The following is a 9,892-nucleotide window of genomic DNA, read 5'->3' as shown; positions in this document are numbered from 1 at the left end:
CAGATCTGGATGAAATATTAGAGTAGATTAAAATATGTTTTTGTAGAAAAAGCCTCAGTGACTAATCCTTGTGACTATAATGATGTGACGTGACATAAAATCTCGTAACATTAAAAGCAAACTTTTTAGTTACTGTCAGCAGCATTATTGTCTGAAATGAATTCTCTCAGATTTGCTATGGTTCTGGAAAAAGTGACAACGGGCTTCCTACTATGAGCATGCAAACATGCGACGCTTCAATCTGTGTAGGAACACGTTTATACGCAAATAGCCTAATATTTTCTGTCAGATTTCTGACTTTATGGAGCTTTATATTTATTTTCAGTTTCCAGCATTGGAATTTAAACTATTAGATTCAGATTAAATCTTGCAGAAGAGGCTAAGATGAGAAGTGAAGAGCTGCATGTATGCTTAACTTTTATTTTGAAGTAAATGAGGAAGAACTTCTTCAGTAATCATGCAAAGCAGTGGAAAAGCCTAAATCACAACTTGACAGCCTAACAGTGTCACAATTTGCATCTTATTGGTAGCTTATCAGTGTTTAATAGATACTTATGTTTTTTTTTTGTTATTTAAAGACGTCTGTATAACATTTAATCACCTACTTTAAAATAAAAATGTTTGCTAAAACCTAACTTTAAATGTTTTATAGGGTTACAAAGCTTATAGGCTTCCTAACTTGAGAAGAACATGAAAGCCACAAAATTATGATTAAAAACTTATCACCAATGTTATATAAAACCAAAAACCATCTTAGTTTTCCTCAGGCTTTTTAAAAGCTTCCTTCATTGTGCTGTACCAAATATTTCCCATTATCCTGTCAAGTATACCATCATTGCACCCCGATTGGTTGGTTTAAAGAACAGAGTATAATTTTAATCAATTGCAGCTGTTAATTTCTCATCTGCCAAATGAACTAATATTTTAATTACAACAATGATATAAAATCCTTAGTTGAGGCTCAAAGAGACCCGGCTGCATCCACTGCTCTTTTAGTGTAAATTTCTTTTAAACCACAACTTTAATGGCAACCCTTTGAAATCTCCACATCAGCGCCATCAAGTAAATCCGTAGACCTCCACCCCTGCCAGGAAGTGGTCTTCAAGTATTTACCCTGTTAATTACTTTTGAAAAAACTCTTTGTGTTTCTTTTTTTTATCCACCAGCTTGTAAAGAACTACCTCAGAGCAGTGTCTGGTGCTTGCTACGATCCCGTATGTTTGACAAAGGTATCAAAGTAATATCTCGTAGTGACCAAACCAGTACAAGTGAGAGAACTGTGCTGTGTTCAGAGCTTTTTAATTAATGGACTTTCTTTGCTCGATTACATTTTTTTGGGGGACCAAATTTATTTATCTTGTTTAAGCAATCTGCACTTGGAGAACCCAGCAACAACTTAAGGACCCCTTCTTGATATAAACCACAATAACGACTGAATCTTTTACATGGTGCCATTCTGATTTGCTTGGCGACGACTTGGATTCTTTGCGGCGGGAGCAGGGTTGTTAGGTGTGGATTTTCTGCTGCCGTGTGGGTTTTCCGTCACTGGTAATCAGGCATCTTCTGGTGTGACGATGTCAGATTTCAGCTTAATTTGATTTTAGTTTTACCAGAAAGCCAAACTGTTTTGTTGTTGCAAATAAGTCGCACACTCTGCTCATTCCTGCCTCTTCTACTAGTTGTTACACCGAGCATCCCTGTACGTTTGCGGGTTAAAGGGAAAATAAACCTACTTCTACCTAACTTACAGCGTATCATTCTATTCGGCCAAAGGTACATATGAGCTGGTTTTACTCTATAGCTCTATTCTCAGCTGTAGACATCCACCGTGTTCGCAGTTGTGTATTTTCGTATGTGCCTTTTGTCGATTTCTGTCTATCCTCCAACTCTTATTAGGTTTCAAGCCCCTGTCTCATCGTGAAGGGTTGGTTTATAAAAGAAAAAACTGCTTTGCCGTGTACGGAGTTTTCTCCGTTTTTCTTTTTTATAACCCTGCGTTGTAGATGCTGCATAGAACGATCAGTATTTGTGTTTTGCACTTTTTAAAAAGCAGTCTCTCAAAACAATAAAAATAAAAACACCCGTTAGCTCGGGCTGAAAGTTTAGAAGAAAAAAAAAACTGACGAGGTATTTTATGCTATTAATAGGAACTATAAGGAATAATGACTTTGAGAAGCTTTTTTTAAAAAGATTGATATATCTATCTATATATATATTCATGAAGTACCTCATAAGCCTGATATATGCTGCATTGACTGTTTTGTCCTCTTTAAGTGTATAGTCAAAGGCTATTATTTTTTATTTTATTTTCCCCCAATGGGAGGTTTGAAAATCACAAGCTGCACACACTCCTTGGCCGATTATTGTGCCACATTGTTTGTCCGTTCGCCGTCTTGCTTTGTCCAGAACAGAGTATGGCGGGGGGCAGCAGTCTCATCAGAGACTCCCAGATTTCCCTATGGAGAAAGCTCATTTCAGCCGCATGTTTCCAGGGTCCATAGGCTAGGTTAGGAACGTAGACTGACCAGTAAATTGAGAAGTTTCAGCTGTCTTTCAACTGGGCTTGGATTGGGCGACAATCAGAGGCGGAGGCAACCCGATCCAAGGCTGCTTAAACTGCTATTGTGCCACACTATTTGGCCAAATCCACTTGAACTTCATCCAGATAACCCTTAACTTGTGTCAACTTTTTACTATTTAATAAAGTGGATTTTGTGCAAGAGTTAATGGTGCACCAAGCGTCCATGTTTTAACACGACTGTTGACTCAGGTATCGCCATGGAAGGGCTGTATCTGCTCATCATGTACTTCTACCCCACCCCTCCTTTACACCTTTGTCTTAAAGTAGCCTTAGTCTTTTATGGAAAGTTCCCATTTGGCCTTATAGTGGAAGAAATTATGCACTACAATATCCTGGACTCCACACCAATGTCGTCACCCCGTTATCTACCTCCTGTGAATGTAAAGCCTGTCCTGGAGATGTAGTTGACTTCAAAGATTCTCTTTATTCAAAGGAGATGTAAAAATAAAATCATTCATACAACTGATTTCAGAACACGTTTTCCAGTATCTCCCCGCAACCCCCTCGACATTAACATTGCAACCCAAGTCTTTTTAGGCAGAGGCAGTGCTGCAAAGCTGTGACTTCAGACCTCCCTCCACTTCTGTTTCCTCTTGTTCTTTGAAAACCAACATGCCAAAAAATAAATAAATACATACCTGATTTTGCTGTCCTCGTTCTGGTGAGGGTTCTCCATGTTGCTGAATTTAATTTGTTCACATCCACTGCTAAGCTCCTTGTTTTTGTTGTAAAGATGGAAGCTTTTTGGTTTCTGTTTCACATTTGACGTCTTGTTTTTTTTGCGTAATAACTTTTGCTTACAGAACACAAAATATGCTGTAAACCCTGTTAGAACATAATGTGACTACGTATCACTTAATATAGTTCACACTTTGGCTTGACTGTAAATTGTGTTGATTAATAAAACATTTGAAATATTTGGTGTGGTTGTTTTACATTTTTATTTCAGAACTTTTCCCCATGATGTTTATCAGTAAAATATAAATTTAGTGTTCAAACTTTTAAGCAGCAGTGAAGTCAAATAGTTATTTGCTCGCTTAAGTATCCAACCATTCCTTACATCTGCTGGTGAGACCTCTCATCCATGGCATCTTCAGGGGACACCATAAATTCAGTGTTTTATCTTTTACAGGGTCTTACCAAAACTTGCTAAAAAAAATACTTGGCTTTCTTAGCAGCAAGTATTTGGCCTAAACTTGCCACTTGTGTAGCCATTTGAAAACCATTGCATAGTCTTTTTATATTATGTTCTATTTTAAACAAAACTTGGCAATAAAGCTGTTTTTGGTGTTCAGTCATCACCCAAATGCTTTTACCATTGCTTTAAAGTTCCAACATAAGTTTCTATATATATATATATATATATATATATATAAAAACATGACAGACGATACTGCAGTTATAGGTGAATATCCGATAGACTTTATTAGAACTTTACTAAAACATGTAAAAACAAGCATGGAAGGTGGAAGTGGAGACATTTAAAATCACTGTTCGGTATGAGGCAAATTAAACTTAAAACTACAAATATTTAACAATGCAATCATTTCTCATCTGACAAATGCTTCAAAAATAGTTACTTTTTTTTATTTTAAAGCTGAAAAAGAATAATTCTCCATTTATAATGTTTAGCCTTTGCTGGATGTGTAGAATTTGACTTCATATCAGTTTTACTGAGATTTGGGCTTCAACTTTAGGTGATTCTAAAAAGGACAGAGGGACTCTCATTTACAGACGACATGAACTGGTTGGGGTTTTGAAGATGGGAGGGGGGTGGGCGAGTGGCAAAGTGACACATTTTAGATAAATTAGGAAAAATAAAGCTGGGAACCATGTCTGATCAACCTTTATCCACTATTAACACAGATTGAAAACAATATAATGACACACAGCTAATCACGAAATGAAGTGTTTGATCTTTTTTATAGCAAATCAAGTAGGTTTTTGTCCAGCTTGACTACTGGTAGTTCTGTCCCCTTGATCAAGCTGGAGGATGAAGACAAATGGATTAAGGGCTTGTTGTTAAAAACGATGCAATTGAGGGGAATTCAAGTGAAGAGAAGCTACAGTGGTTGTTCAGACATGAGCCACTTCATCTTAGAGCTTCAGTGATTCCTGTCACAGAGAAATGGCAATAAAAAAAACAAAGTCTACAACTCTAAAAACTACAATAAATTAAATGGAAAAAACACTAGCTCAAATACATGACAATATGATTGATTCCACGTGGGATATAAAGATTTTTCATTAAAAAAGTTATAAAATACATAAGCACTCTTTCCCTTTAAGTTTGGAGTAGAAAAGGAGTTGCACAGTGTGCAGGTCTAGGAGGAGAAAGAGCAATCAAATATTATTATTCAGTAGTATCTCCTCCCTTACGTCTTCTTCGCCGGTCATTTTTGGTCAGAAAACGCATTGGATCGCCCAGCGATGGTCTGTGGAATTGCTTCTTAATACACCCAGTTCACAGGGACCCACTGAGGCTCAGTGCACAGTTTGTCCACAGCAGCCTGTAACGTCTCAAACGCTTTGTCCAGGTTGTCGTTGACTATAGTCAGGTCAAAGTAGTGGTTGTAGGCCCTCTGGATACGGGCGCTCTCATCCACAGTCTTCCTCAGGTCCACATCCTGCAGACATGAAGGAAAAGTAGGCTTGTTGGACTTCGAGATTCCTCATTAAAATGTTTTAAATATGGATTACAAAAAAAACACACTCCATGTTAAAGAGGCGTGTCAGGAACAAAGACTTCCCTAAATATGCTGAGAACATTTTTTTGATCAGACTAATATTAAAGATAGGCACCTATCTTTTACACTAAGATAGAGACCTTTGGTCATAAACACTATTTCAAGGTCGGCCTCCTTTTAGGAGTTTATTTGAAACACAATTCAGTACAGAGACAATTCAAAGTGTTTTACAAAGCAATTCAACTAAAAACAGAAGAGCAAGTGATAAACAGTTGGACCTCAAACTTAAAGGGGAATTTATTTATTTATTTTATTTTATTTTAATTTTTTTTACACACACCCCTTTGTTTTTAAAAGATATAAATATAAAAAATATAACCGCGGATGTCTGGGGGACAGTGATTCGCCAACAAGTTACGAATACTGGCGTACCATAAATGATAAATTATGAACCGTTTTAGTTTATGCCTTTCAAGTCGTTTGCCCATAGGAGGACGTTACCTAGATATAACCTAACTGAATATCTTCAAAATGTCTCCAAATGACAAAACTCATATGGGATAGTAGAACATGATGTAATAACGTAAAATCAAGGGCCAAATGAAAAAAAAAAACGGTTCCCCTTTAAACTAGCGATACCTCCGTTAACAGTCAAAGGCATCTCTAAAAAGTTTTTTTTTCTTCACCAACAGAAGGATTTTAAAGTCTGTTATCTGAGCTACAGGGAGCCAGTGCAAGGACTTCAGAACTGGGCTGATGTGCTCTACTTTCTTAGTTCTAGTGAGAACATGGGCAGCAGTAGTTTGGATCACCTGCAGCTGTCTGATGGATTTTTTTAAGCGAACTTATGAAGAACCTGTAGCAGTAATCAATTCTACTAAAGATAAAGGCATGCATGAGTTTTTTTAGGTCCTTATTATACATCCTTTAATTGTGGAAATGTTCTTCAGGTGATAAAAGGCAGACTGGGGGATGTATGAGGATCTTGGCCTCTCTTCCCCCAAAACGTCTGTTGTACCAGAGCATATTGAATAAAATTCAGGAGAGCCTGAGAATGGATCAGGACCATGTGTTTTAATTCAAGTACTCTAACTGATGTGATCTCACTGTTAGGAATGTTAGTGGTTACTTACCGTGAGCTGTTTTGTTGTGAGGCCTGCATCCACCACAGCTTTGTGCATGGCTTTGAGTGTATCAAAATCAGGCGCTGCAATGAAAACCACGTAGGGCATGAACTCTGCTGTCTTCAGTACCTTCAAAGCCTGAGGAGGACATTCAAGCAGAGACCTGTTTACTTTTTAACATTTTGCTCTTCCTCTACAGGTGATTCATTGTGATATCCTCTGTTGTTTGCTCAGTGCTGCCTTTTATTTCCCAGCCCTCTCTGAGGTGAGATTCTTCGCCCCGTACCTGGGGGTTCACGTCCAGGATGCAGGTGCGTCCCGTGGCAACCACTTCATGGATGGATTCGATTTTTGTGCCGTACAGGTTGCCATCGTACTCGCCGTGTTCCAGGAAGCGGCCGGCCTTCACGTCCGCCTCCATCTCCGTCCGTGAGGTGAAGTGGTAGGTGTTGCCACTCAGCTCCTCGTCCCGGGGCCGCCGAGAAGTGTCTTAATGTAGAGAAAAAAGATTTTCTATTAATATTTGGTGATATGCCTTGAACTTTCTCAAATTTGGAAGTTTAGGAACCACCTTCTGCTGCATTGGAAGCTATAAGATAGTATGAATAATCTACAAGAGACTACAGGAGAACAGGAATGAAACACACATGGTATAGTGGTGCCAAAGCGGGTGGGTTGGAGGACCATCAGTCGGTTCTTCAGGCTGCGTCGGCCGACCCCCTGAGCACCGATCAGGACCAGCGTCTTTCTCTGGAATGGAGGGACCTTTGCTACTTCCTCATAGATCTGCAACTCGTGTCTGTCAAACTCTGTTTAAACATTTTAGAGTTAGAAGTTAGAAAAAAACTAAAACAAAAAATGTAAACAGGGAACCAACAGTAAGGAGAGTGTTTTGACCTGCATTCTTTGCTGTTAAATACATCATCTTCTTTTTCTTTTTCCCAGCTAAGGTTCCGCAGAGGATTCCTAAAAGGAAAGGGAACAATTATTCACTTGCTTTAATTTGCAATTACATAATTTGGCCAGATGGAGGCAGACATGGACTGTTTTTTTTTTGGAGTCTTTAAAACCATTAGCCATTGTCTACCAAATATTTATCAGAAAAGGTTATTTTAGCAGAGAAGGTTGGATGCCTTGGTGTTTCTATGAGTTCCATGTTTATACAGGAATTCAGCTTTCTCATTTTTATGTGCAATACCAGCTAGAGGTTTAAATAAACTCATTATCAGTGAAAGAGTCATATATTTAATTCATTTTTAAGGGGAACTAGTAGGAATATAAAGTTACAACATAAAAAAAGAATCAATTAAAGAAGAAAATATAGGATTAAGATTTTAATAGGCAGACTCTAAGATGTGGCCCCCACTAAAAATTACTTGAATCTCATTTAGGCTGCAAAAAACTGTTGGCCTGCATCAACACGGCCTTTGCTTAATTCTATAATCAATGTAGGATCAGTCTCCGTCTCAGTATTAGTAGACATTATTTGGTTTTCTGGCACAAGCCAAGCTTTTCAGCTGTCCACATGTTATTCACTTCAAAAATTAAATTCAGAAATACTTTATAAATCCCAAAGCGAAATTAAAAACCAATAATCCAGCTAGCAGAGCTAATCTATTATAGAATCATCCCTATTTGAAATCATTTAATGTTAGCCCTATATATACATTTCCATCTCAGTTCCTGTGTGTTTTTTGGGTTATTCCTCTTTGAACACCCAAGTATTCCAACTCTGGCTGCTGATTTACAGTGAGTCTAAAGAATCCAGAGGGTGTTCTCCTCTGTTACTGTATCCACTTTGTATGATGAACCAATCCTTCCATGCTTTACATTCGGAAGAGTGTTTCTGGTTCCAAACTCACACTGTAAACATCATACTTGCACTACATGGCGAATCTTCAAATCCTTTTTATTGTATTTTGCACCTACTGCATTTCACACCATATCTATTTATTTATTTGTGTTTTGCTCAGAACCTTCCACATCAATGCCTATTGCACTCTGTCTCTCCTACACTGTTTACATTTGATCACTGGCACACTTTATATATATGGAAATGTTTATTTCCCTGCTAAGCTGCTCATTCAGTGTCAAAAAAGCTCCATGTATCAAAATTTCATTTTGGATACTCTCTGTGTATATAAAATATTATAAAGATTGTCTAAGTCCCTAAAAAACTTCATCTTGACCCTCCAGATGGAAATAGGAAAATATCTCCAAGAAGGTCAGCAAGCTTCTACCTCCCTATGTTTGTTACAAAGGCATTCATGTTCATAATCATTGTGTTTAGACTTCAGACCATGACTTAAACAGCGGCCAGATGAAAGAGACCAACCTGATCCGTCAAAGTCTCGAGGAACGAAGGCTTTTCTCTTCTCCTCCAAGAACTGACTGGGTATTAGCCCTGTGGCCCCACCCACCATATGACACGCCTGCAATGGATAACAAAGCTGCTTAAGTTTTGTTTGCTTTGGAGAACTTTGTGGGCACAAATAGAGGGAGTCTCACCTGCCACCAGTTGGGATCCTCCCTGTTGACAATCTGGAGGATGTCGCCTCTCTTAAAAGCCATTCCGGCCTCTCGACAGGGAATCAGGTTGTCACTGGCAGGATCATAGTCAAAGTACGGCCGCACATACACCTGTAGGTATCAGATATTCACTACCATGTATATCTACTTAATTTGTTTCTATATTAGTTGTGTTAATCAGAAGAAGATATCGATATGAGGCACAGCCAGAGTTAAAAAGTGACAACAGAATCTCAAAGGGAGTTAATACTGTTTTTCTTGATTGACCAACAGCGGGGGAGTTGGCCAGAGACACTAAGTGCTCTGAATGATGTATTAGATTAAACAAGCAGCAGGAGGAAGCAATAAAACAAGTCATTAAAGCACACATCTCATGATGCTTGGAGCTACAGAGCAATATGGGATTTTTCAAAAATGTTTCCTTTGCCTCTACTTCCAGAAGTGGTGTTAACGTCCTTCTTAGCATTACTTTGATTCATGTCATTTGGTTGTTTTTACTTTATAATCAATGACCAAACAACAGAAAATGAGGATTTCATAACCTACTGTACTTTCCATGTGAGAGGACACGAGTGTGTGTGTATGAGGCAGGAAAAGCAATTCTGACCTAGATAGCATGTGGAGTGTTATTAATAGGGCTCCCATGGTTCACATTGATGTACAGAGGATTGAAGAAAGGGCCAGATCACCAGGCGGGTGCTAACGCGTACATCTACTGGCACTGCGTTGTTGTTTCACCTGCGGAGGTGCAGGGGCGTCCCTGTAGCTGGGGAGGATCTTCAGCGTGATCCCTCCACTGCAGTTCTTCAGCATCTCCTGCAGCTCTGTGGGGTTGTTGCCGACGTCCTTGCCATTCACCTCTTTAATGATGTCACCCACGTGAAGCAGCCCCTGCCTGTCGATCATGCCGCCATGGAGGATCCTGGCTATAACCAGGTCATCTTTCTCCACACGAAACGTAACACCCTGTG

General features: G+C 38.9%; 1 protein-coding gene across 3 annotated transcripts in view; it reads right to left on the bottom strand.

The window, feature by feature from the left end:
• Positions 1–4,007: 4,007 nt before the first annotated feature.
• Positions 4,008–9,892, bottom strand: part of LOC107084380 (MAGUK p55 subfamily member 6-like) — a 32,665-nt gene continuing 26,780 nt past the window's right edge. The window contains exons 7-14 of one of the 3 annotated variants that reach the window (XM_015374186.1): positions 9,660–9,887; positions 8,901–9,032; positions 8,728–8,824; positions 7,290–7,358; positions 7,040–7,201; positions 6,679–6,881; positions 6,402–6,530; positions 4,008–5,208 (exon numbers count right to left, since the gene is read on the bottom strand). In XM_015374186.1, the coding sequence (XP_015229672.1) occupies positions 5,032–5,208; positions 6,402–6,530; positions 6,679–6,881; positions 7,040–7,201; positions 7,290–7,358; positions 8,728–8,824; positions 8,901–9,032; positions 9,660–9,887 (1,197 nt within the window). In that variant the 3' untranslated portion in view covers positions 4,008–5,031. Of the gene's footprint in view, positions 5,209–6,401; positions 6,556–6,678; positions 6,882–7,039; positions 7,202–7,289; positions 7,359–8,727; positions 8,825–8,900; positions 9,033–9,659; positions 9,888–9,892 lie in introns of those variants that run through there. The other 2 variants (XM_015374187.1, XM_015374188.1) reach the window with 2 other exon arrangements.

Source organism: Cyprinodon variegatus, unplaced genomic scaffold, assembly GCF_000732505.1.
Source record: "Cyprinodon variegatus isolate N-32 unplaced genomic scaffold, C_variegatus-1.0 Scaffold98, whole genome shotgun sequence".
Classification (NCBI taxonomy): Eukaryota; Metazoa; Chordata; class Actinopteri; order Cyprinodontiformes; family Cyprinodontidae; genus Cyprinodon; species Cyprinodon variegatus.
This window is presented reverse-complemented; position numbering and strand designations above follow the sequence as displayed.